Raw genomic sequence first — 25675 nt, forward strand, 5'->3', positions numbered from 1 at the left:
AGCTACCGCTGGGCTGGGTTCTGGGTCGGCTGTGGAGGGGGTGCCGGGCAGACCACTCCCTTCCTTGGGCCGGGGGCGCGGCTTCAGCGGCCCCGCCCCGCTCCACCAGGCCGGACCTGGCGGGCGCCCGGAGCCCGGGGCGGGCTGGAGAGCCGGCGAGTCTGCAGCGGCGAGAAGGTGCCCGCGCTGGGGCCGGAGCCGGGCAGGAGCTGGAGCGGCGACGCAGGTGGCATCGGGTGAGTGGCGGGGCCGCGAGGGTGTCGGAGCTCGCGCCTCCCACACATCCCGGCTCCAGAGTAAACTTTCCCGTCCGGCGAAGCTGGGGGTTGGGACGAGGAGGAGGGGGGTTCCCCAAGCCGGGACGCAGGCGAAGCGTCTGAACAGGAAACCGGCACGGAAACGGACACGCCGGGCCCACACACGCGTGCACCCAGACCCGTGCACGCACTCGGGACACGCGAGCACACGTGCCCTCGGGAGAGGACGCGCCCAGCGGGTAGCTCCTGCAGTTCTTGCAGCCCCGTCACCGGCGCGCACGGACCCCGGCGGACGGGGACCTCTGTGGTCGCGGAATTGACAATTGACGGGGGTGGGACACCTCACACGGCTCCTGCTTCCCCGGGGCCTGCAGGTGGAGACTGAGACGTAAACAGGCACCGAGCACGTGACCGCTTTACGGACGGACCCGTGGGCTGTGCCTCCCCCTCCCCGGCCACAGCCCGACGTCCCTCCCCAGCCCGGGGCGAGTTTTCCGGGTCCCTTGCAGGGGGGTGGGGGGACCTGTATTCTATTCTCCGCCTAGAGAGGTGACAAACCCTCCTCCAGAAACGGGAGCACTGTGCCCCCTGGAGGCGGGGCAGCGCAGGAGAGCAGGACACGGGCTGGGGTGGGGTTACCTGGGCTCCTGCCTTCCTTCTCGCCAACACATTCATGGTGCACTCAGCCCGGAAGGCATGGAGGCCGGGCACTGCAGATGGCTGAGGACAGCAACCTGCCCCCGCCCCCCCCCCCCTTTCCCTGTCCCATACCTCCAGCCTGGGTAGCAGAGCTGGGAGCTCCTCCCTCCAAGTAGGAGCAGAAAACCCCCTCCCCCAAAGCATGCAGGAGCATCATCCTCCCCTCAGTACTGGAGGGGGCCTATACCCCTCATGAGGGTCGAGGGAGGACGAGCCCTCCTCCCCCATCAGGGAGCGGGCAGGGGCCACCAGCCTCCCTCCTTGCCCCACCCCCCACCCCTACGCACACGCCGAGCCCAGCTGCGGCTGGAGCTCCTGGGCCTGCTGCCAGAAAGGGGAGGAGGCTCCCGGTGCCCCAGGAGGCTGGGTTCTGGGCAAGACCGGAGGAGGGGGTCTCCGCTGGAGAGGGGGGCTCCCGTCTGTTCTTTGGAGGCCGAGGATCTGGGGGTGAGCCCGAGTGAGGGTGGCTGGGCTATGTTTCCCTTTCCAGGGAAAAAGAAAGAAAAACAACCCTTTCCATAGAGCTAAAAATAGAGCTGAGCGGCCGCCAGGTCTGTGGCCTGGAAGGGGAGGGTGGGGGCAAATGCTCCTTCCTGGGGCAGAGGAGCGCTGGCAGGCCTGGCCTTGGGGGGGGGGGGGGCAGGAGGAGGCTGTCCTTGCCCAGGGATGCTGGCATCAGCTGACCTGCCAGGTCACAGAGACCCCTGCAGGAAAGTATGTGCGGCAGGATGCTTGAGAAACGTGTGTACGTGTAAGAAGTTGTGACTGTGAACAAGGCCGTCCGCGTGTGGAAGATGCTCAGGAGAGGAAGTGTGTTTAGGATTGGGACTGGGTGCAAGGACTGCGAGCTGTGAAAGCCTGTGCACAAGCAGCTGTGTGACTCCGAGCATGTCTCTGTGTGCGTGGGCCCGAAAGGTTAGGGAACGTCGGAAGGTGGCAAACAGATGAGTGGACCCTGACCTGTGGCCGTGTGGAACTGAAGGTGGGAAAGGTGGTGTTCTTTGCCAGAGGATGAGCATATCGGTGACCCCGACAAGACGGTGGAATGTTGTGAGGCTGGTGTGGGGTTTGGTCCAGTAACCATGCGGGTGATTGTTGAAAGGCCTGGGGCTACCTCTCCGAGCAATGACCGATGGCTCTGTGGGAAGGCTGAAGAGCACGGAGCGGCCCCTGGGGCAGGCCTGGGCTCGGGGTGGGGAGGGTCCAGCGCGGTGGAGCCGGATAGGGGCCACGCCGAGGTCCGGAGGGCGGGCAGGATGACTGGGTGTGTTTCCAGAACCTGCCGCCAGGTGGCGCCGCCCCCGCAAAGCCAAGTGTGCCTCCTCCTGGCCGCGGGGGTGGGGCGGGCGCCGGCCGAGCCTTGGCCCCCGGCTGGGCTGGCGCTGGGGCGCGGGGGCCCCGGCCGCTGCAGAGACTGGGCGGCAGCTGACCCTCAGCCTCCCCCTCTGGGCTCCGAAGTCGGGGTGTGTCTTGGGGGGGAGAGAACCCTGGGGAACGCTTCAACGGGAGGAGCGGAGGGGGCAGGGCGGCCGCCGGGCCCTTTGTGCTGGAACAATGACCAGCTGCCGCGGGCCCCGCGCTCGGTCGGGGTTGAGCTGGAGGGTGACCCGCCGCCGCTGCCGCGGAGTCTTAAGCCGACCGAACCCCCAGACACACCGCCACCGGCTGGGGCGGGGAGAGAAGAGGGGTTCGGGGTCGCAGCCCCCGCGTGCGCCCGGACACGCGTGACGCGCAGGGTTAGCGGAGGCCGCGCCCCGGGGGCGGGGACGCCCCTGGGACCCACCCCCGCGCCGCGCCGCCCCTCCGGCCGGGCGGGCGGGGGCTGCCCCGCAGGGGGCGCCGCGGAGGCGGGGGCGGGGCGGGCGGGGCGGGCTGGCGGACCGAGTGGCCGCGCGCGGGCTGGAGCCGGGCGGCTGCCGGAGGCGCGGGGGGCGGCCCGGGGCTGAGCATGGAGCGCAGCGGCGGAGGTGAGGGGGCCCCCAACTTCTGCCGGCGGGGAGGGGGCGTTCCGCCGCGGCCCCACTTTATGGAAGCGGAGGCGGCGGGGGAAGGGGGGGTCCCGGCTGGATGGGGGCTCCCGGCTTCCTGTTGCAGAATGGGAACTCGTGATCCCAAACGCCTTGTTCCCACTTGACTGCTCCTTGGGATTGGGTGAGGGGGACACTTTCCCCAACTCCTCCGCCCCCGGCACGGGTCCGTGGGCCTCCGGACCTTGGCCAGACCTCGCTGGGGCCGCGGCGGAGCGCTGCCCGCTGCTCCCCCGGCCCGCCGAGGGGGGCTGCTGGGCCGGAGGGGTCAGCCCGGGGGTGCCGGGGAGAGTGGGGGTTCCCATTCTCACCGCCAGAGACGCCTTTCTCAAAATGGAGCCTCGACTTGCCCCTCCTTCTCTCCCGGGCTCCGGGAGAGAGCGGGAGCCTGGCTGGCCGGGCCTGGCCTTCCAGGCGCCTGGCTCCGGCTCCGGCGCCGGCTCCGTGGGCGTCTGGTTCACCAGGGCCCAACTTTCTGTCTCTTCCGGATCTCGGGGCCCCTGGCTCCGTGGGGTTCGGGGCTCTGGCCTCACCGAGTCTGTCTGTCTGCCTCCTTGTCTACCTGACACCCTGGGGCCTCGGAGTCTTTGTCTCTGGGCTTTTGGGTCCCTGTCTCTGAGTCTCCTCCCCGAGGTTCTCACTTTCTCAGGGCTCACTGAGGTGGGGAGGTGCAGACAGAGGTGCCAGCCCCTGCTGCCCCCTAAGAAGCCCCTGCGCCCCTGCTTTCTCCTGCTCTGGAGCCTCCTGGGAGAGGGCAGAGGAGGGGCGCTCCATTCACTTTGCTCAGCGCTGGCACTTGTGCGGTAGACAGTGCTCACCACTCTCCCCGCCCCCTCCCCCAGCTCCTCCTGCCTGGGTCTGGACATCTTCCAGGGTCCCAGGGTCTCTGCCTTGAGCAGGGAGGTGAGGGTGGACTTAATGGAACACAAGCAAGCGAGAAGGGGAGCAGATCAGGCAAAGGAGTCAGAGAATCTCTCTCCTCCCCCACATTCCAGTGAGTGGCAAAAGCCCGGCTCCCACTCACCCAGTTGGCCCTGCCAGCATGCCACCCAGGCTCCCACCCTCTCTCTCACGTGCTCCTGTACACACACACTCCTTTGTACACACGAATACACACTCACTTCCCTGGTAACACACTTGTGTAAAATAATGTGAGTTTACATATAAACTCAGGTACATGTGAGTGGACATCTGTCCACACGTATTCTCTCGTGTAGTCACACTCATACGCCATAAACTCACTGTGTATGTATTTGTGACTTTCACATACTTTGTAAGAGTGACACCCCCCCCTAGTCACACACATACTTACTCTTGTAAAATGCACCCGTGTGAATTCACACGTGTACTCACGTATGTATGACTACCTACCTACCCATATCGAATCACATACCCCCATTCAAGATGTTCTCGCACACCTTTTCATGTACACGGTGCTCATTTTCAGGCTGTGTGTCCAGACCCACCCACACACACACACACACAAAAGCACACGCTCCTGCTCCTACGCAGTCAGTTCTCTGTCCGCCTCTTGGCCCCCACTCGCTCTGCGTGATGACTTCAGCAGATGCCGGAGTCCTGGTCTTCGTCCTCGCCTCAGGATGGAGGGAGTTCCGGGCGGAGACTCGCTGTCCCCTTCCAGGAAGGAGGAGGGCCTGGGGGTGGAGCCCTCTTCCCAGGGCCCCAGGGAAGTGAGATCTTGAAGCAGCGGCCAGGGGTGATGGTGGGGCGTCTGCCCTCACCCCTTTGGGATCGCACTGGGGACCACCTGAAGCTGGGGGTTTCGTAGGAGCTGGCGGCAGGCTCCTGTGGATTCCTTTAGGCCCAGCTGATGGGGTATGGTGAGGCTAGAAGTTGTCATGGCAACAAGCATGCACCTGCGTGGAGTCAGGAGATCCCAGAGGGCACCTCTGGGCGCCCTGAGAGCTCCGAGTTTCTTGTTTGGCCGGCTTCGCCCTTGCCGCCTCTGTGTCTGGGAGAAACTGAGGCCCAGCTGGGGAGGCTGGGCCTGGCCTTGGCTCTTTGTTCCCTAATTACCATCTGAGCTGCTGACTTCGTCCCTGAGGTTGCTTCTGGCCAGACTGCCCTCTAAGGAGGCCACCTGTCCCAGGGGACTGGATCCGCCCAGCAGCCTTCCACACTTGAGTCCTGGCCTCGGGGGGGGGATGCCGAGCGGGGCTGGGCCCTGCGGAATCACCGGGCCTCCCCCTGTCCCCTCATCATCCTGCTCCGAAGACTCAGCCCTCTGCCCTGCTCAGAGCCACGCCGGGCAGCGGTCGGGGGTGCGGGGAGAACCAAGGTTCATGCCAGCGCTCGGAGGGGGAGCCTTGGGGGACCAAGTAGCTAACATTGTTGTATGGGGGGGGGGGGGCGGCTGTTCGACCTGAGATGAGGGGCCAGGAGAGGGACTGGGGACCTTTCACAGGGAGGGGCTCCAGGTGGAGGGACTCTGACCCCGCTGCCCTGCTTGCAGGTTCCCCCGGAGGCCCCCGGCCAGGCCAGAGGTGCTGCCGCCATGGCCATCGTGCAGACGCTGCCGGTGCCCCTGGAGCCCGCTCCTGAGGCCACCACGACCCCTCCCGCCCCGGCCATGGGCAGCGTGAGCAGCCTCATCTCAGGCCGGCCCTGCCCCGGGGGGCCAGCGCCCTCCCGCCACCACGGCCCCCCCGGGCCCACCTTCTTCCGCCAGCAGGACGGGCTGCTGCGGGGCGGCTACGAGGCCCAGGAGCCCCTGTGCCCGGCCGTGCCCCCCAGGAAGGCCGTTCCGGGCACCACCTTCACCTACATCAACGAGGACTTCCGGACGGAGTCCCCGTCCACCCCCAGCAGCGACATGGAGGACGCCCGGGAGCAGCGGGCACGCAACGCCCACCTCCGCGGCCCCCCGCCCAAGCTCATTCCCGTCTCCGGGAAGCTGGAGAAGGTGAGGGCCGGCCTTCCTTCGGGGCCCGGGGGGGATCGGGAGCCCCCTGGAGGAGCTGGGGGAGTGGGGGGGTCTGTGTAAGCGTGTGGGCTCCAGACTCGCCAGATCTGAGTTCTAATCCCAGCTCGGCCTCGTTCTGGCTCGATTACCTCGGGGAAGTCACTTAACCGTCCTGAGCCTGTTCCCATCTATGTGACATGGAGGCGGTCGGTCAGCTCCCATAAGCCTGTTGTGAAAGTTAAATGATATATGTAAAGTGCTTAGCCTAGTACCCGGCATCTACTGTGCACTCGGTAAATGTTCGCTATTTGAAACGGCTGCTGTCATACCTTGAACCGGGCTCAGCCTCCATGTTCTCCCCCGTGATATGCGGATAGTGATCATGTGTTATTCGTGTGGCTTCTGTACTGACTAGAGATGAACCTTTTAAGTTACTTGGCATAAAGCTGGCACGCGGGAGGCTCTCAGTGGCAGCCATTACTAATGTATGGGGATGGGGGACCCCCGGATGGGAAGACAGGGAGTGTGGCGAGGGCTTTGAGAGACTGAGCAGCTCACCCCGTGGCACCTCGTTTCAGAACATGGAGAAAATCCTGATCCGCCCAACGGCCTTCAAGCCAGTCCTGCCCAAACCTCGAGGGGCGCCGTCTCTCCCCAGCTTCCTGGGTCCTCGGGCCACCGGACTGTCGGGGAGCCAGGGCAGCCTAACACAGCTGTTTGGGGGCGCCGCCTCCTCCTCTTCCTCCTCCGCCTCCTCAGCTGCTGACAAACCCCTGGCACTGAGCGGCTGGGCCAGCGGCTGCCCATCAGGGACGCTGTCCGACTCCGGCCGAAACTCCCTGTCCAGCCTGCCCACGTACAGCACGGGGGGCGCCGAGCCAGCCACCGGCTCCCCGGGCGGGCACCTGCCCTCCCACGGCCCCGGGCGGGGGGCACTGCCAGGGCCAGCAGCCCGCGGAGCCCCTGCCGGGCCCTCCCACTCGGACAGCGGCCGGTCCTCCTCCAGCAAGAGCACAGGCTCCCTGGGAGGCCGCGCGGCCGGAGGCCTCTCGGGCAGCGGCCCCCGGGCCTCCCCGGACAGCAGCTCCTGCGGGGAGCGCTCCCCGCCGCCGCCCCCGCCCCCTCCGCCCCCCTCGGACGAGGCGCTGCTGCACTGCGCCCTGGAGGGGAAGCTCCGAGACCGCGAAGCCGAGCTGCAGCAGCTGCGGGACAGTCTGGAGGAGAGTGAGGTGACCGTGCGCCAGGTGTCGTCCGTGTGACCGTGGGGGAGGCGCGGCAGGGCCTCCGGAGGTGCTGGGAGCGGGCAGCTGTACTCGTGACCCCATTGCCACCCAGTGACCTGGCTTCACTGTAGCGTGGTGAGGATTCAAACCCAGCACTGCCCTTTGCCTGTTAGTACTAAGCCTCCGTTTCCTCATCTATAAAATGGGGATATATATATATATTTTTTTTTTTAATTGATTTTTTACAGAGAGGAAGAGAGAGGGATAGAGAGTTAGAAACATCGACGAGAGAGAAACATCGATCAGCTGCCTCCTGCACACCCCTGGGGATATGCACACAACCAAGGTCCATGCCCCTGACTGGAATCGAACCCGGGACCTTTCAGTCCGCAGGCTGACGCTCTATCCACTGAGCCAAACCGGCTTCGGCAAAATGGGGATATTTTTTTTTCTCTCGGTGTTCATGAGTAGGGCAAAGGGTGGAAAGTGTTTAGAAGAATGCCCGGCACTTAGAAAGTGCCACGTAAGTGCTTGCTATTACTGTTGTTTCTATTGTCCTAAGAGTGCTTGTCCCTGTGGTCCTGTTATTGCAGTTGTTGAGTGTCATCCAGCCGCCTAACGCCCCCGGAGGCCAGCAGAGCAGTCAGGGATGGGGGGCAGCTCGGGCTCGGAGTCCGGGGGAGCCGCCAGGACCCAGGCCTGCCTCTCGCCCGCAGGTGTACGAGGACCGGCAGCGGCACTGGCAGCGGGGGCGCGAGGACGGGGCGGCCCAGGCGCAGCGGGCCCAGCGCGCCCAGCAGCTGCTGCAGCTGCAGGTGTTCCAGCTGCAGCAGGAGAAGCGGCAGCTGCAGGACGACTTCGCGCAGCTGCTGCAGGAGCGGGAGCAGCTGGAGCGGCGCTGCGCCACCTTCGAGCGGGAGCAGCGGGAGCTCGGGCCCCGGCTCGAGGAGACCAAGTGGGAGGTGGGTCCGACCCGGGGGGGAAGGAGCGGGGTCCTGCAGGAGCATCCCCTAGAAAGAGGGGCCCAGGAACACCCCCCAGGAGCCTGCCACCCCTAGAGGGCCCCCCCTTTCCCCCCTCTGCGAGATGAAGATCGCCCTCTGACCTCCCGAGCTGGGAGGGAGCCGCGCCTCGGCCCGGTCTGGTGCCCACAGCCGTGGGCATCCCCGCCCACTGCCTTCCAGCCAGTGATCGGAATGGAGCGCTTGCTCTGCACCAGGCACTGTTCAAAGCACGTTACATTGACTCTGTATCATCCAGTCTTCATGGACAGTCCTGTGAGGTGGGCCCTGTAAACATCCCTGTTTTAGAGATGCAGAAACTGAGGCCCAGCAAGGCTGGAGCCCAAAATTACACCCAGGCTGTGGCGGCAGAGCTGAGATTTGAATCAAGTCAGTCTCTGACTCCTGTGTGTGTGCTTTTAACCAAAGTGGTTTAAAGACACCACTCTGAAGGGGGGAAATCTGGGTCCGTCGCCACTTTAGCCGCTGACAAACTGTATGACCTTGAACCTGTCGCTAGGCCTGCCTCAGTATCTTCACCTGTAAAACGGGTACGAGGATCAGACCTCCTCTCCAGAACGTCCAGCATGCTGTCAGGGCCTGACCCTCCCCTCCACCCCCCACCCCGGGGAAGAACCCTCCTCACCATCCTTCCTGCCTGCCTCCCACCACCAGGTGTGCCAGAAGTCGGGCGAGATCTCCCTGCTGAAGCAACAACTGAAGGAGTCTCAGGCGGAGCTGGTGCAGAAGGGCAGTGAGCTGGTGGCCCTGCGGGTGGCCCTGCGGGAGGCGCGGGCGGCCCTGCGGGTCAGTGAGGGCTGGGTGCGGGGCCTCCAGGAGGCGGCCCGGGCCCGAGAGCTGGAGCTGGAGGCCTGTTCCCAGGAGCTGCAGCGGCACCGCCAGGAGGCCGAGCGGCTTCGGGAGAAAGCCGGGCAGTTGGACACCGAGGCGGCGGGGCTCCGGGAACCCGCGGCGCCAGCTGCCCCTGCTGACCCGTTCCTCCTGGCGGAGAGCGACGAGGCCAAGGCGCAGCGCGTGGCCGCCGGGGCCGGGGGCAGCCTGCGGGCCCAGGTGGAGCGGCTGCAGGCCGAGCTGCAGCAGGAGCGGCGGCGGGGCGAGGAGCAGAGGGACGGCTTCGAGGGAGAGCGGCTGGCCTGGCAGGCGGAGAAGGAGCAGGTGATCCGCTACCAGAAGCAGCTGCAGCACAACTACATCCAGATGTACCGGCGGAACCGGCAGCTGGAGCAGGAGCTGCAGCGGCTCAGCCTGGAGCTGGAGGCCCGGGAGCTCGCCGACCTGGGCCTGGCGGAGCCGGCCCCCTGCATCTGCCTGGAGGAGATCACCGCCACGGAAATCTAGGGCCCTCGGGGGCCCCCCGCTCTGCAGGGAGCTCCACTGAAAGGGAACCGCTGCCTCGGGTCCACGGAGGGCCCCGGAGGGCCTCTGCCAAGAACCCGGGGCCGCCCTGTGACTTGGATGAGCAAGATCAGAACCCCCCTTGGAGGTCCCTGTAGTCGCCGTCACCCAGAGGCTCCTGCTCACACAGCCTGTTTCACTCCCCACCTGTTGCCAGTGCCACTCTGCCAACCCCACTCATTCACCCCGAACGCTCACCAGCTCAACCAGCCAGGGGACTGGGGAGAGGAAGAAGCTCCCTCGTCTCCACACTCCAAAGCCAGAGAGAGCCAGACAGCGCCAGCTGCTCCAGATGTGCCTGCCCTCCCCTGCCCGTGTCGGGGGGGCGGGGCTGGGACGGGGTCTGATCCCGCGCTTCCAGCTCTGCAGCCTCTCGCCTGCGGTGGGGGGTGGCTATCGTCAGACCAAAGGAAGAACTCAGAAATGTCTGTCTCGTTTATTTGTGTTTGTGACCAAGTTGCCCCTCCCGACACCCTGGTGTATGGCCTCGTATTTCACTTGTATATTTTTCACACTGTAAATTTCTTGTACAAACCCAAAGAAAAAAAAAATTAAAAAAATTTTTTTTGATTTTTAAAAAAAGGGGACCGTTGTTGGATAAAGATTATGGGACCTTGTTTGACCCTCCCCCGACCCCTCCTGCAGGTCTTTGGGGGAGGAAGGGGAAAGGACAAATCCAGTAGAAAGTCTGCGGCTAGTGGACCTCGACATGAAATGTCTCTCTGGGTCTGAGAAATGAGGAAAGACATCCTTGCGTAGAACACTGCGTGGGGCTGGGAGGTGGGTGCGATGACTGAGGGCTATCTGAGAGTCCGTGTCCCCCAGAGCTCGGGAGAGTCAGAGGGGGCATCAGGAGAAAGTACCCTCCGATCCCAAGTTCCAGACCTTGGGCTTCTCGACCTTGCTGTCTCGGGAGGTTAGGAGCAGGGAGTAGGGGACACGGGCTGCCCAGTAGCACCTTGTCCTTGACACCAAGTGTGTCTGGAAAGGGCAGAGCCTCGGGGGAGGGAAGAAGGCAGGGAGATGGAGCTCTGGGAGTAGGCGAGGCAAGCAGGACTGGGAGGTTCCTGAGTCAGAAGGTCAGTAGGCGGGAGGTCTGGGAGAGCAGGAGGATTCTGGGGCCAGTGGGCGGATCTGAGGTCGGTGGGAAGCCTCAGTGGGATAGATGGGGAGAGCTGGGTGAGAATCTAGAGGAGAATCTAGGGGCTGGGAGGGTGGCGACAGTGGGAGAGGTCTGGATATGGTTGGGAAGGGCGCTGCGAGGTTCTGGCAGCCAATGGGCGTGCCACCCGGGGGTCAGCAGGCAGGGGAATGGTCTGGAGGAAGGAGCTGATCGCTGGGTGCTGATGAGTCAGAGGGCAAGGGGGGCGGGTCAGGCCAGGGGACCCGGACCACAAGCTCCATGGGTTCCCGAGCTTTGTTCCGATACGCCCGGCGGATGGTGTCCACTGCTCGCTGGTGGGTCACCTGCTCCAGACTCTCTCCATCCACTGCCACCAGCTCGAAGCCAGCCTAGGGAGGGAGTGGGAGGTCACAGCCCTGCTCCTCAGGTCACCCCCTGCTCCAGCGTCCAACCTCCACCTCCACCAGCGAGGACACTCCTTCTGGGTGGAGGGATGGACAATGGGACTTTTGTGCCTGGGGCTGTTGGGGGCTGGGTGGGGCACAGACAATGGCCCTTTGTCCCTTGGGGCAAGGGGTGGGACGGGATGGGCCGCCCTCAGGCCCAAGCTGGCAGGAGGGGACAGATTTTTTGTCTTGGCCAGCTCCTCCTGACCCCTCTCCTCCCACGACCTGGTCTGAACATGCCCGGCTGGCAGATGCGCGTGAACCAGCCTGCCCCCGCCAGAGGCCAGCCTGCCCCGGCCAGCAGCCAGGACCAGCACCAGGCCGAGGGAGTGCACTGGCGGCTTCCCCCACCTGCAGGGCCCCACTGAGGAAGGCGGCTCCCCCGGGGAAGATCTTCTCTATCTTCACCATGGGCTGCACCTTGGACTCGATGCCCCCCGAGATGCTGATGCCTAGAGAGTGAGAGACGTGGGAGAAGAGTGATGCCATCCCCCTCAGCCCAGAGCGCACCGGGTAGACCCAGGACCCCATCCATCCCCAAATCCGGGGCCCCCTCCCTCCCCCAAACTCCAGTTCTGTTACTACCGTACTCAATCCTCAACTCACTCCAAAATCCTCTAGAGTCAAACACAAGGCCCGCGGGCCAAATCCGTCCCGCCAGGCCTTGCAATGTGGCCCGCACCACGCTGTCACCACTGCACTCCGCTGCGTTTCCATCACAATGACAGTTTATGACTGTTCAGTAAACCATTCGGCCCGCGATTTAGGCTGGATTTTAGATTTTGGCCCCTTCTCTGATTGAGTTCGACACCCCTACTCTAGACCTCAAAACCCCCAAATCTATAGGTTCCCCCAACTACACCCCAAGACCCAGATGATTTTCCTGGGCCCAGGCCCCTCGTCACATCCCCAAACCCAGGAGCCCCCCCCCCCCTCCGCCCGCCCAGACTCACCCAAGGACTGTTTCATCTTGGACAGCGTGACTGTCCTCAGCTCCCCGCGGGGGGCCTTCGTGGCTGCCTGCTCGGCGGTCCTGCCAGTTCCGTTCTCACTGGGCCCTTGGCTGCCTCTCGCCTCGGCCCCCTGCCCATCTAGAGGCCGTGGCAGAGGGGGCCTGGCCTTCCGAGGCTTATGGTAGCGCCCGTTGGCCATGCCAGGGGTGAGGATGGGCGCCGGGGACGGGGAACGCCTGCGTCCGGGGGGCTTGCCCCGGCTGCGGCTCCGGCTCCGGCTCCGGCTCTGGGCCGGGCCCTGGCCCTGGCCCTGGCTCCGGCTGCGGCTCTGGCGAGGGCCTTCTCGGGCGAGGGGCTCTGTCAGCAGCCAGTTAGGCCTCGGGGGCCGGGGAGCCACGGGGGGCGGCTGGGGCGGGGGTGTGCAGGTGCCTCGGCGTGGGGCAAAGGCGTCTACTGGCACGTCTTGGAGAGGGGGGACCCCCTTGTGGGGGTGGCAGGAGGCAGAGGTGCCCAGGGAGACCTGGAGGCCCCCCAGCCGCTCCCTCAGCTCCCCATCCTCTTCCTCCTCAGAGAAGCCATTCGCAGGCAGCAGGTAGAAGCCTCCACGGCTGTCTGGGGAAAGCAGCCCCGGTCAGGCCGCCCCCCAGCAGCCCGGACCCCGTCCTCGCCTTTCCGAGGCCGAGGAGACCAGGCCCGGGTTTGCTGGAAACAATTCCCCACCGGGAGGGCCCCTGCCCGAGGGCCATTGTATGGTGACTCTCATGCTTTCCATTGTGATGGTTAGAGCTTTTTCTAAATGTGTCTAAAAAAAAATATGACTCACACACCAAACTGGTAATCTCTTGGAGGTTACCGCACAGACTGATTTAAAAAAGTGAGTGGGTTTAGAACCAATTATTAGGTAAGTAATAGTGGCGAGCGGATGTGGCAGACACGGTTCTGGTGGATTAGGGCTTTCCCTCAGGAGCCACACACACCTCTGAAACCACAACACCCTCGGTCCGCGGGGCAGGGACGAAGGAAGGCCTGTCCTCCCTCCCCCAGGTCCTCCCCCTGTCCTCCCTCCCCCAGTTCCTCCCCCTGTCCTCCCTCCCCTAGGACCTCCCCCTGTCCTCCCTCCCCCAGTCCCTCCCCCTGTCCTTCCTCCCCCAGTCCCTCCCTCTGGTTCCCCCCCAGTCCCTCCCCCTGTCCTCCCTCCCCCAGTCCCTCCCCCTGCCCTCCCTCCCCCAGTCCCTCTCCCTGCCCTCCCTCCCCCAGTCTCTCCCCCTGCCCTCCCTCTCCCAGTCCCTCCGCCTGACCTCCCTCTCCCAGTCCCTCCCCCTGTCCTCCCTCACCTAGTCCCTCCCCCTCTCCTCCCTCTCCCAGTCCCTCCCCCTGCCCTCCCTCCCCCAGTCCCTTCACCTCTCCTCCCTCCCCCAGTCCCTCCCCCTGTCCTCCCTCCCCCAGGCCCCCCTCCTGGGTGTGCCCCCTCTCCGGCTCCGGGACTCGGACTGACCAGGCACGGGGGTGATGAGGTGACGCTTGGGTGGTGTGTCTTGCCGGGCTGGTCGCAGAGCAGGAGGCCGGACTGGGCGGAGAGAGGAGGTCAGGGCAGGGACAGGCTGACCGGCACCCCTATGGGCTCCGCTGACAGGCTCTGCCCCTTCCCACAGGGATATGCCACCCCAGCCCCCACCTGGGGCTCCCAGCCGCTGACCTGCCCGGCTCTTGAGGGCCTCGAACGCCTCCAGCTCCACGGGCATCACCATGCTGTCGAAGCGGCCCAGGTCTGTGGGAGCCACCACGCTCCTGGGAGAGGGCGAGGGGTGGGCGAGGGTTCAGATCGCAAGGTGCGGGGGGCGGGGGCTTCGGCCTGGGACGGTGGGGGCAGGTGTCGGGGGGGCCCCTCTCCTGCCCAGACTCCCCACAGCCCCTCCCACCTGATGTCCCGCAGCAGCAGCAGCTTGGCGGGCTTGTCCAGGATGGCCAGCAGGGGCCTCACCAGGTCCTCCACGCCGCCCTCGTGCACGTACTGCAGAGACAGGCACACAGGTCAGGGGGCGGCAGGGACGTCCTGAGCTGGGCCGGGGGCCACTTGGGGGCCCGGGGGGATGTTAGGAAGAGCTCTCCCCATCCCGGGCCGTCCACAGGATGTCTTATCTCGGTGACTCGGTGAAAGCATGCAACAATAACAACAGACGTGTGATAGCGAGGACAGCTCCGAGGAAGGCACTTTTCTAAGCTGTTTACCTACTACGTCTCTCATTTAGCCACCAGCCACCCTGAGAGATGGCATTCTTTGTTCCTGGTTTGCAGACGAAGAAACTGAGGCTCAGAGAAAAGGACCCTGCCGACGCCACACCGACGAGGAAGTGGGAAGAGGGACTGAAACTTGAGAGGTCTGGCTCTGGCCTGCGCTGTCCGGGAAAAGGATGTGCGGTGAGTGGACGCTCCTCCCCACCCCTCCCTCCAAGCAGAAGGAAGAGGTTGGAGCCAAGCACGAGGCTGTGCGCCTGGCTGGCCCATCGTTTGTCTGCACACAGACCTACAAATTAGCCTTTGTCCAGGGCTGGAATGAGGACCGTGGGGACGGAGTGGCGGTACAGAAAGCCTCTCCAGGATGGCACTGCCCGGATGTCACCGACCACACCCACCTACGCAGACAAACTGGCAAACAGCACTGGGAGCCACCCTGGTGGACACGTAGCGCCCCCTGGTGGTGAAAGGGAGACGCGTACTGATTCAGGGACACAAACACAGAGCATCCTGCAGGGGCACAGACACAGAGACACAGCATGCTCTGCTGGTCAGAGCAAGACATTCATGCATAGCTGGAAGTAAATAAAAGATACACTCTGTGGGTGGTCCTAAGTCACACACAAAGTTGTGGGGACTCACACACACACACACACACACACAAGGACAATATACCCCCACATAGTCACAGAGGTGCACAAGCTGCACGTTCACACACCTGCATTCAGCACCACTCAGTGCCAGGCTGTGCTGGAGGGTGAGGGGCACAGTAATAAAAACCCTGTTCCCGATCTTCAGGAACTCGGTGTAGTCGGACTGAGGGGCAGGATGAGCCGCATGTCCCAGTGAACCATAAAGCCCTCACAAGGAGTCTCAGAGAAGGGTGGGGAGGAAGGTCAGAGTGGGCTTCATGGAAGCGGTGGCATTTACACTGACTCTTCTTTTTGGGGGGGGACACACCGCAGGGGTCAGCACATCCGGAGTGCAATGGCTAAGCCTCGCCTTGGGAAAACCGCCTTCGTGATCATGGCCTCTCCCCTGCCAGGTAAGGATTTACACCGGCTCTTAAGGATAAACTCCGGGATCAGCATGCGTGTTGGGAGGAACGTGCTCCCAGGGGGACGTGGGCCAATGGGTGGACAGAAGTTTAGCTTGATCGTGAGTTACGTAAGGGGCCTCCGTGTAGGCTGTGCAGGCGGTGACAGCAGGGTGAGCAGTAGAGCTGTGCCGTTCATACCCTGTGCCCGGCTATGTGGAGAGCAGGGGTGATGTGGTGGCTATGGTAAGGACCAGACGTCCCGTTTTTGGCGGGACAGTCCCGATTTTTAACAATTTGTCCCGCAGCATTTTATTGATTTATTGATTTATTTAATTTATTTTTTTACAGAGAGGAAGCGAGAGGGATAGAGAGTCAGAAACATCCATCAGCTGCCTCCTGCACACCCCCCACTGGGGATGCGCCCACAACTGAGGTCCATGCCCCTGATGGGAATCGAACCTGGGACCTTCCAGTCCACAGGCCGACGCACTATCCACTGAGCCAAACCAGCCAGGGCTGTCTCGCGGCATTTTAAAGAAGTCCTGTTTTTTTTGGGGAAAATCGGGACTTTTTTAAAACACCGCAGGACGCGGGACAAATTGTGAAAAATCAGGACTGTCCCGCCATAAGCGGGACGTCTGGTCACCTTAGGCTATGGGAAAGCTGAGGTTAGTGGGTTGAGGAGTTCAATCAGGGCGGACCTTGATGGTGAGAACAAGGAACTTGCACTCCATCCTGTCACGGAGGTTCCAAGGGGCTTGGGGAGTGTGAAGTGATCAGAGAGGTGGCTTACCATGCCCGGCCTGGAGGCTGTGAGGAGGTCGAGAGAAGGGGTTCGGGGACACGCATCAGAATCACTAGGGGAGATTTACTCATCTCTCAGGCCACCCCAGAGGGTCTGATCTCTTGGTGTGGGTAGGGCTTGGGTCAGGTCTGGGTAGTATGTGGAGCTCCCCAGGTGCTGTGGGGACACAGTGAGAGGCATCCGTGTTGAGGTGGGGGAGAGAGAAGCCAGGAATTAGGAAAAAGGAGCGAATGAAGGAACGGAGGCCCACCTAGTGGCCACGGCCCAGAAGTGCATGCTTACGGAGGCCGGTTCAACAGCTGGCCCCGCTTGGCCTTGAGAGATGAGCGTGACACTTGGGTTTAGGGAAAGCCGAAAGCCATTAGCTGCCCCCAACATGATGCAGCAGATCACAGGGGGCCCTGCCTTAAACAAGCCTTGGTAAGAGGATGCCTGAGTTACCACGCCTCAGTCTCCAGGTGACTCATGCACCCTCACACAGATACAATCGTGTGACGGCTACGTCAACACAAACCCAGGCACTCCACAGACAGACAAACGCACACATCACCCAGACATACAGCACAGCCCCACCCTGACCAAGGTGACGGAGTGGGGAGGAGTGAGAGATCCACAAATGGTTTCCTAAAAACTCCCCAGACAGCCCTTGGACACAGGCGCGAGTTCCCAGATTCATGGCAGGGAAGCCATCCCAGAAACCGGAAGGCCGAGGCAGCGGGAAGCCTAGAACCTGGAGAGGGCCTTCCAGTCCTCCTGGAGGGGGTGGCATGTGCCTTCTGTAGTCACCAACCTTCAGGCTACGAAGACCCCTCCCATCTGACCCCTTTTATTATTATTATTATTATTATTATTATTATTATTTTATTGATATTTCACAGAGAGGAAGGGAGAGAGATAGAGAGCTAGAAACGTCGATGAGAGAGAAACATCGACCAGCTGCCTCTTGCACCCCCCCCCCCCCACCGGGGATGTGCCCGCAACCAAGGTACATGCCCTTGACCGGAATCGAACCCGGGACCTTTTAATCTGCAGACCGATGCTCTACCACTGAGCCAAACCAGTTTCGGCCTCCCATCTGACCTCTTTGCCGCTCTGGGCTGTTTGAGGTGGAAGGGAACAGAGAGTGGCAGTGCAGGTGTTGAGAGGGTTGGGCTGTGAGGTGGGGGGAGGGACAAGGGATGACTTACCTGTGCCAGGCCTGCTGGCTCACCCAGGAGCAGAGGGAGGCATGGGGACGGGCTGGGGTTTAGAGAAGAACAGAGGCGGGTGGCTACAGAGACGCCTGTACCCCAACCCATCACCTGCCTGGCTCCTTCTCTCCTGAGCTTAAACATCACCTCCTCAGACAGGCCCTCCGAGGCCACCTCTCATTTGTGCTCTTGTGTTCCTTTATCGTGTTCTTTCCCCTCACAGCACTTCACATGAGTTGTCAGGATGGGTGTCTAGGTTCTGGTGTCCAGCTGCCCTTTCCGGCTGTGAGCTCAGCATGTGTGCGGGTGTGTGTGTGTGCCTGTGACAGGGGTGACTCCCGCTGTTAATGACCACGGGCCTCGCGGTGTTGAGCCCAGATGCTGGTCAGCAGACAGTAGCCTGAGTGAGTGAGGGCCTGGGTGACCGAGGGGCCATGTGCTGGGGCTGGGGGCCGGCCGGCCGGCCGGGGGCTCACCCGGGAGCAGTGGCGGGTGACGGCCAGCACCTCGTCATCAGTCAGCAGCCGCCGGGCCAGGTCCTGGATCAGGGGCCGCCGGCTCTCCCAGGCCTGCACCTGCTCGTCCATGCTGGGCAGCTGGCCGGAGGGGCTCCCGGACCTGGCAGAGAGCAGGGCCCGGCCCCTCTCCCGGTCTGCAGGGCAGGAGCAAAGGGATATGATGGAGGAGCCTGGAGCCATCCGGAGAGGAGGTAGGGGCTGTCCTAAAGGGGGGGGTCAAACCCCTGGACGTTCTGGGTGAGAGGCCCAGGTGCCCCTGACGGAGTCCCAGCCATGCTCCCCAACACAGTCTGCCATGGTGATCTGCCCGCCAATGGAGCCCTACCCCAACCCCTCTGCCCACATCACAGACCCCTCTGCCAGTCTGTTCCGTAATGGAGGCCTGGCCCAGGGGCCCCGGGGTACCCTGAACATACACTGTCGAGGTCCCCATTGGAGTTCTCACAAGCCTTCCTCATATCCCCCCAAGTCTGTATTTGGGAGCCCCAACTCCAACTCCAGAGGCCTAAACATGTACCGCAATATCTGTCTGCAGCCCTATTTTTCCTAGTCCAGTTCTTCTAGCTGCCCCCAGTATGGACTTCCCTATCTGCCTGGTCCCTCATGCTTGATCGCAACTGAGTTTAGCCCGAAGACCCTTAGCTGCCCCAGCATGCACCCCACCCCGCCAGCAGCTCCGCTGTAAACCTCTTTGGTAAAGCGATGCGTCAATTACCGCGTCTCAGCCTCCAGGTGACGAACTTCTGCACCGGTCCCACTCCCCCTGCTAAGAAGAAAAAGGCTCAGCAGCAGGCCCTGTCCCCGATCTGAAAGTCGGGGATTGGGGGGTTCAGGACTGGATGGGTCACTGGTTGGTACGGAGGGTTCAGGCTGGAAGGCGGTGGGATGGGGAGGCAAGGAGCCAGGCTAGGAGGGTCTCGAAGGCCATGCTCAGGCCAAGAACTTGGTTTGCAGGCAGTGGTGAGTACGTGAAGGATTTGGATCGAGAGAGGGAACAGCCGGAGCTCTGCTTATAGAGATTCATTTGGAAGCAAATGGATGGAGGCAAGAACCCTAGGGACAAAGTCTGGGGTTGCACTCACCTTCGGGGGACCCAGAGAAAAGGGACAGCCTTTGGAGGAGAGAGAGGAGTGGCCTGAGAGGTGGGAGGAGAACCAGGAGAGAGCAGGGCCCTGGGGGCTGTGGAGAGAGAGAGGAGTTGAGGAAGGGGGGCTGGCCTGCCCTTATTTGAAGGGATTGTCTCTCCCATGGGGCTGTCACCTTGCAGCCCCCGGGCGGGGGGTGAGGGGAGAAGGGCACAGGGCCCAGCTCCTCATCCTCTGGTTGTTTTTGCCTACCCAGCACCCGCTCTCCCCTCTGGAACACACTTTGATTTCACCCAGGGCCCCGCATCCTCAGTGCGCGTTCCCCAGGGGAGCTGAGAGCAGAGGCTCTCTCCCACGTCACAGTGACCGCGGGGCCGGTGGTCCCGGCGGGGCGGCCAAGGAGAGCCTGAGGCTGCAGTGGAGACTCTTTGAGGAGAAGCTCTCTTTTCCTTGTGTTGCTGAGCAACAGTGGCCATCTTAGCTCAAGTGGCCAAAGCCTGCAGGACAAGGAAGCCAATCCAGGGAAAGGGAAGCAAAGATGAGGGGGCAGATGTCCGATGAGACTGTTTACACCTTTGGGTCCAGCCTAAATCAGCAGTTGAGCCAAGAGGTGCTTTTTAAAGCTGCTTTGACTTGAGTTTCTGTCACGGGCAACCTCAGCAGTCAGGCCGCCCACGCTCGGTCCAGTCTCCGAACCTCCCGCGGGAGATGAGAGGCCCTCCGTGAGGCCCTCCTGACGGGAGTCTGCCTCGGCCCTTCCCCAGGGGCCCTCATCTGGAAACGGCTGTGCCCAGGGATGGTTCCAGAAGTGGGTTAGGGCCTGTGGAGTTTTGGCCAGGGGAGGTGATGCCAAATATTCTAGGGAAAAAAGTGCCCTTCCCTGCCCTCAGACCCCAGCTCCTCCACTTCCTTCTGTGCTGTGACTCCATCAGTTTTCCCTTCTGTAAAATGGGCAGATGAGGCCGTACAAGAATGACCACTACTTTTTCTGGGCACCTGGGTGGCAGATAATGTCCTAAGTCAGTGGTCGGCAAACTCATCAGTCGACAGAGCCAAATATCAACAGTACAACGATTGAAATTTCTTTTGAGAGCCGACTTCTGCACAAGAGCCACAAAGTTTCAGTCGCACTGTACGTGTGCGCCCACACGTGGTGTTTTGTGGAAGAGCCACACTCAAGGGGCCAAAGAGCCGCATGTGGCTCGCGAGCCACAGTTTGCCGACCACTGTCCTAAGTGCTGAACACACACTAACTCACTTATTCTTCACTATTCCTCAAGAGATGGGCATTATTACTTCAGTTCCACTCCCGAGGAGGCGGAGGCTCCCAGGGGGGATGGTGACTCTTGGCCCATAAGAGGCCGAGTGGCCTTTCCCTCCGGTCCGCCCGCCCCGCACTCACCTTTCTCCAGGTCCAGGCGCGGGCGGGGCTTGGCCGGGCTCCCTCTCTCCAGCGTCCAGGCCTCTCTGCGCCCGTCCCCCGGCCGCCCCTGCCGCCCGCCCTTGCAGAAGAGGTTCATCAGTGTCTTGGAGCGTTGCAGGGCCCCCTTCTCCCCAGGGGACCCCGACTTCTCCTTCTTCCGCTGCTTCTTCTCCTCTGCAGACACGAGGGAGCACCCGGGAGGCTGGAGGGCGGGCAGAAGGGGAGGACCAGGGGCCGGGGTGTGGGGAGGGGCAGAGAGAAGGGAGAGGAGGGGACAGACAGGGTCTGCGGCCATGTGGTGAGGTGGGGGTGGGGGTGGGGGTGCAGGCAGGGGCCCTCCTCCAATTTTTCACACACACACGCCCCCCCCCCCCTAACCACAGCTACAGCTGTGTGAGGACTGGAGAGAATGTGTGTGTGTGTGTGTGTGTGTGTGTGTGTGTGTGTGTACAGGTCTGGGAACTCCTGGAGGGGGCTTGTTAGGGCTCTTTGGGGCTCAGAGGGACTGGAGCTGGGTCTGGGTCCCAGTGTATTCTGGAGCTGAGGCTGGGGCTAGGTCAAGGCCTGGGGCAAAGAGGGAGGTTCGGGGCCCAGAGCGGGGTCTAAGGGAGGTCTTGGGACAGGGGCTTTCAAGAGAGCAGCAGCCACCCATCCCCCACGTACCCCACAGGGTCAGGTGGCTCTGGGAGCGTGTGATGGGGGGCCGGGGCCGGCTGAGGGCCAGCAGCAGAGCAGTCTTGGGGGACTCAGAGAGAGCGGAGCCAACGCGGCGGGCGGGCGAGGGCCCGTCGGAGCGGATGGCCGTGTCCCTGAGGATGACGGTGGGCCGCACGCTGCACCAGGTCTCCACGCGGCCGCCCACGTCGGGGTCCGTCTGCATGGCCGTGTCTGCTCGCCCCCAGCCTGGGCCTCGGCCGCTCGGCTCCTCCGGCCCCAGGCAGACGTCCATGCGGTCGGAGGGCAGGGAGCTGGAGCCCTCCGCCGAGCTGTAGGGGGCGCTGGAGGCGTAGGAGGAGACGCTGGAGCTGCTCTCAGAGGCCTGGGACAGCTGCTGCAGCACCCCGTTGCTCACTGCGGGGCGTGGGGAAGGCAGGGGCATTTCGGGGGGCTGGCAGGTTGCTTCAGGGCCCCGCCAGGCTTGCAGACTACCCTGGGCTTGGGGGGTTTGGGGAGGATCCGGTAGCTGCCAAGGTTGGAAGCTCAGGATCTGGGCTGCTCAGCATCTTGCCGGGTAGGATGAGACCTTGTGGAAGTCACTTCTCCTCCACCCACCCCCGTGGGGCTCCAGATCCTAGGAGAGCCTGAAGCAGAACCTGCAGCTTCTCCGAGGCGGGCCCCAAACAGCTCCGGGCAGTGTGAAAATCCCAGTTCCGTCTTGGTCCCCCTGACCATTTATTCCTCCGATAGTCTGGCCCCACCCTCGGGCCCTGCCCTTTCCCTCCAACCCTGGAGGCCTGAGCCACTTACGCCGGTCCAGCCAACAGTACTCAGAAACCATCTCCTTGTAGGCAGGGTACCGGCCGGTCTCCTGGAGCGGGCATGGTGGGCAGAGGAGGGCAGCAGGAGGGGGTCAGAAGGGAGAGTAACAATGAGGAGTGATGGACGGGGGTCAGCTTTGCACCCCTATTCCTCTCCACCCTGCGCTAACCACACAAGCCACTGTATTTCTGCCACGTCAAGCTTCCCCCCACTCCAGGGCCTGTGCACACACTGTTCCTTAGCATTGGGTTCTCTTCCTGCAGCTCCTCCCCCCTCTTCAGGGGTCACCTCCTCTGACATCCCATGACTGAGAGTGTCTTCCTACATCACCCCAGCCCCTCTCTCTGTTAATTTCCTAAAGCATTTGTCACAATCTGCATGGATCTAGTTTACTTATCTGCCTCTGCCAATAGCAAAGATCTTGTCTTGTTCTTTGTTGAACCTTGCACACTGGCCATCCTATAGTAGGTACTAAAAGATATTGAATGGATGGATGGATGAAGGAGTGAATTGTTGAATGAATGAATGAGGGCATGAGTGGGAGTATGGAGGAGCAGTTTGGGACAATGTGAGAGGAAGGAAAGGAAGGATGGAATATGGAGAGGCGGGGAAAAGGCAGTGGGGGCGGGGAATGGTGGAGGAGGCACGGGATGGTGAAAGGGGTGAAAGGCTGGGAGAGGGAGAAGGGTGGAGCAGGGGCCAGGGCGAGGCACTGGGCAGAGGGAGGCATCACATCCTCCAGGAGCTGGAGTGAGAAGGACCTGATCCTCAGGCAGGTGTGAGGCCCACATGAATAATGGATCCAGCCACCTCCCCTGAAACCCAATCTCTGGCTCAGCCCCGCCCTTCTGCCCTGTACCCTGAGGGTGCCCACCGCCTAGGTCCTACCCAAAGCCATAGCTACCACCCACCTGTCTGAGCGGGACCTTTCCCCCCTCTTAATCCCAGGCCTCCACCACTCATACAAGGTAAACTGCCCTGGACACCTGGGGAGCAGGCCTGGAACAGGCCCTGCTACTGACCCTCGGAGTAACCGCCTGTGGTGCCTCAGTCACTTTGCCTCTCCGAGCTTTCCTCTCTTCTGTAAAATGAGGATAAGTCCTGCCCCATCTCTCATGTGGCCATGAAAAGGTTCAATTGCAGAGCAATGGGCATAACTAAGAACTAGAGGGCTCTGGGAAGTCTTCTGGACTGTCCGGCCTCTCCCCGACGCCCACAGCTCTGCCCACCTTGATGGTCAGCATGATGTGCGTTTGGCCCTTCAGCACCTCCACGGCCTGGCTGTGGCTGATGTCATCGAACCGGACCCCGTTGGCCGCCAGGACCTGGTCTCCCACCTTGATGCCGTTCTCCTCAGCCAGCCCACCGTGATCCACTCTGGGGGCAGACGGGCAGCAGTCCGGTAGGCCCCCAGGCCTGGCCTGCCCTCCCTCACCCCAGCCCAGACCCTCCTCACTTGGATACAGGGATGCCCCAGTCAAACACCTTGACCCTCCTCCTGGTGACCCAGCCCCCCTCTGCGGATCCCACCCCTGACCTAAGCCCTCGTTTGAACTTGCAGTTGGCCAGGCCCCCCTTGCTAACCCAGCCCCGGGTCCCAGCCCTGGTCAAACTCCCAGCCCCATTCCCTACCCCACCCTCTGCACTCCCTGCCCAGGCCTCACTTGGACACGTAGATGCCCAGGCCGAACTCCTTGCCCCCGCGGATGTTGAAGCCCAGGCAGAAGTCGTCGGAGGTCGTGTAGAGGTGGACGATGCGCCGCACCCCGCCCTCCGAGCTGCTCTCCGACGGCGTGGAGCTGCACTTCTCCACCACCAGCCGCCGGTTCACCACGTCCACCCTGGTCCGCAGCAAGGGCCTTCAGCCTGGGCCCCATCTGCCACTCCCCCCCACCTCCCAGCAGCCCCATAACTGCAGGGGGAAAATGGACTGCCTTTGGGGGACCTCCCAGGTCTAAGATCTTCACTGGGACAAGAATTAATCAAATCTGAGGAATCATCCTAATCTTCTCGAACCCTCATAGGCCCAGGAGGAAGAGACTCTGGTATTATCTTAAACTCAGCAGCAGCAGCAGCAGCAGCAGCAGCTAGGGGCGGGGCCACTGGGGTCTGGGAGAGAGGAGGGGGAGAGACAGGGCCTTTTCTCACTTCAGGGTCAGGCCTTACAGTCTCTGTGACCCAGCCCCAGGGGTTGGGAGAAGCAGGAGCCACACCAGCCGGGCCTGCGCAGAGCCCTGTGCCCTCAGCCTCTCCTGCTATGGCTCTGGGTAGGGGGCAGGGGCAGGCAGGGCAGGCCTTCTCACCACGTGGTCTTCTCCTTGGAGAACTTGATGCCGGGCACACGGCCCATGCGCCTCACCATCATGTGCAGGCGGCTGCTGCCCGTCAGGACCTTCACGGCACTGCCCATGGTGGTGCTCTCCAGGCTCAGCCCGTTCACCTCCGTGATCTTGTCCCCCACGCACAGGCCCGCTCGCTCTGCTCCGGGGAGAGGGGCGGCGGGTGCGGGCCATTTGGGAAAAGTCCCCCAGCGGGAGGCTGAGCCCCCATCAGACCAGGCTCCCTGAGCTGAAACTTCTTCCCTGAGATGTGGGGTTCCAGGTGGGATGTGTGTGTCCCATATCAGACTGGGGACCTTCCAGGAGCCCATTCCGCCCTGACAGGGGGCGCCATCTCCCCATTAGATCAGGCCCTCCAAAGCTCAGGATTCTCCCTCCCATCCCTGACAACAGAACCCCTGCGCCCCACCAAGGTGGGGTCACATACATCCCAGGACCTCACCCCCGGGGACCCCGCTCACCTGCGCTGCTCCCCTCCTCCACCTTGCTGACGAAGATGCCCAGGCCGTGCTCAGAGCCGCCACGCACGCTGAAGCCCAGCCTCCCCGCCGGACTCTTCTCCACCCGGACTGCGTGGATGATGTCGCTCTCGTCGCTGTTGGCTGTGGGGATGAGAACGCAGGCCTGGCTCCCATGCCTGTTCTGAACACAGTGAGCCCCTGGGCTCCCCAGCTTGGCCTGCAAAAGCTGGGGTGCTGGGTTACAGGCATCTAGGGACCTTCATGAGGGGGGCAGCCAATTTCTGAGTTTCCTCTGGGTGACTTTGAGACTGTGGGCTAGGGAGGGGGTGGGAGTAGACAGGACAGGACTCCCTGTGGGAAGACACTGTTCTCATAATGTAGGTGTGTGTGTGTGTCTGATGCTTAGCAAGCTTCAGGTTCCCATGCCCACAGGCCTACGATAGGCCAAATACCTAAAAATAATGGTATTCTGAGGGTCAGAGAGATAGAAAAGAGGTTTAAGAATCCGTTCTTTGGAGCACAGCTGAGGGAGTCTGGGCTCTTCAGCTTGCAGTGGAAGTGAGTATGTCAGCTCCATCTTTAAACAGCTGAAGAACTGTTCTGTGCAAGGCATCAGATGTTTCTGACTGTGCAGCCCAGTGGACAGAGCAAAACCCACAAAGCAGAATCGAATGGAGGCCCACTGAGCAAGGGAAAGCTTTCTAATACTTTCAGCTGCCAGACACGGAACGAGGTTTTCAGGTGGGAAAGTGAGTTCCTCATTCTTGGAGGCATACAAGCTGCCACTTGGTAAGGCCCTGTCTGGGGTGCTGTGGAAGGATCCCTGAGGTGCCTTCTGACTCTTGCACTCTGAGATTCTGGAAGCAAAGGCTCAGAGCTCCCTGACTGTCTGAAGAGAGAACCCCAAAGCAGCACCATGTGCAGCACAGAGTGGTCCGCTCCATCAGCGCTGGGGAAGCCAGAGGAGGAGGGTCCCCAGGGGCTGCAGCTGTCAGGGAAGGATTCTTGGAGGACTCAGGTGGGTGGACTTTGG

The 25675-nt window shown here is 62.5% G+C and overlaps 2 protein-coding genes and 1 pseudogene across 12 annotated transcripts in view; 1 reads left to right on the plus strand and 2 right to left on the minus strand.

The window, feature by feature from the left end:
* LZTS2 (leucine zipper tumor suppressor 2) lies at nucleotides 1-10128 on the plus strand. Of its 6 annotated transcripts, none has more exons than XM_036438897.2 (5): nucleotides 1-236; nucleotides 5457-5906; nucleotides 6485-7150; nucleotides 7846-8091; nucleotides 8806-10128. In XM_036438897.2, the coding sequence occupies exons 2-5, from the start codon at nucleotides 5499-5501 to the stop codon at nucleotides 9487-9489; spliced, it is 2004 nt and encodes a 667-aa protein (XP_036294790.1). In that variant the 5' UTR covers nucleotides 1-236; nucleotides 5457-5498; the 3' UTR covers nucleotides 9490-10128. The 6 variants fall into 6 exon arrangements, with proteins under 6 accessions (XP_036294790.1, XP_045437962.1, XP_036294787.1 ...); XM_045582006.1 differs by lacking the exon at nucleotides 1-236 and adding an exon at nucleotides 1739-1938; XM_036438894.2 differs by lacking the exon at nucleotides 1-236 and adding an exon at nucleotides 2765-2923.
* Nucleotides 9964-25675, minus strand: part of PDZD7 (PDZ domain containing 7) — an 18576-nt gene continuing 2864 nt past the window's right edge. The window contains exons 3-17 of one of the 6 annotated variants that reach the window (XM_045582004.1): nucleotides 24643-24783; nucleotides 24146-24320; nucleotides 23507-23683; nucleotides 23072-23219; nucleotides 21831-21891; nucleotides 21027-21434; nucleotides 20343-20537; nucleotides 18571-18621; nucleotides 17814-17989; nucleotides 13988-14079; nucleotides 13765-13856; nucleotides 13564-13635; nucleotides 12069-12680; nucleotides 11467-11567; nucleotides 9964-11058 (exon numbers count right to left, since the gene is read on the minus strand). In XM_045582004.1, the coding sequence (XP_045437960.1) occupies nucleotides 10843-11058; nucleotides 11467-11567; nucleotides 12069-12680; nucleotides 13564-13635; nucleotides 13765-13856; nucleotides 13988-14079; nucleotides 17814-17989; nucleotides 18571-18621; nucleotides 20343-20537; nucleotides 21027-21434; nucleotides 21831-21891; nucleotides 23072-23219; nucleotides 23507-23683; nucleotides 24146-24320; nucleotides 24643-24783 (2717 nt within the window). In that variant the 3' untranslated portion in view covers nucleotides 9964-10842. The other 5 variants (XM_045582005.1, XR_004988133.2, XR_006741711.1 and 2 more) reach the window with 5 other exon arrangements.
* On the minus strand, nucleotides 15209-15356 carry LOC118719627 (annotated as a pseudogene).

The sequence above is a fragment of the Pipistrellus kuhlii genome, unplaced genomic scaffold, assembly GCF_014108245.1.
Source record: "Pipistrellus kuhlii isolate mPipKuh1 unplaced genomic scaffold, mPipKuh1.p scaffold_m20_p_15, whole genome shotgun sequence".
NCBI classification, from domain to species: Eukaryota; Metazoa; Chordata; class Mammalia; order Chiroptera; family Vespertilionidae; genus Pipistrellus; species Pipistrellus kuhlii.

Bases quoted from the DNA above. Each gene is read 5' to 3' on its own strand.
- LZTS2 (XM_036438897.2), top strand. From the start codon at position 5,499: ATGGCCATCGTGCAGACGCTGCCGGTGCCCCTGGAGCCCGCTCCTGAG. The intron at 7,151-7,845 runs GTGTCGTCCGTG...TCTCGCCCGCAG, and splicing joins GTGAGGTGACCGTGCGCCAG to GTGTACGAGGACCGGCAGCG. The intron at 8,092-8,805 runs GTGGGTCCGACC...TCCCACCACCAG, and splicing joins TCGAGGAGACCAAGTGGGAG to GTGTGCCAGAAGTCGGGCGA.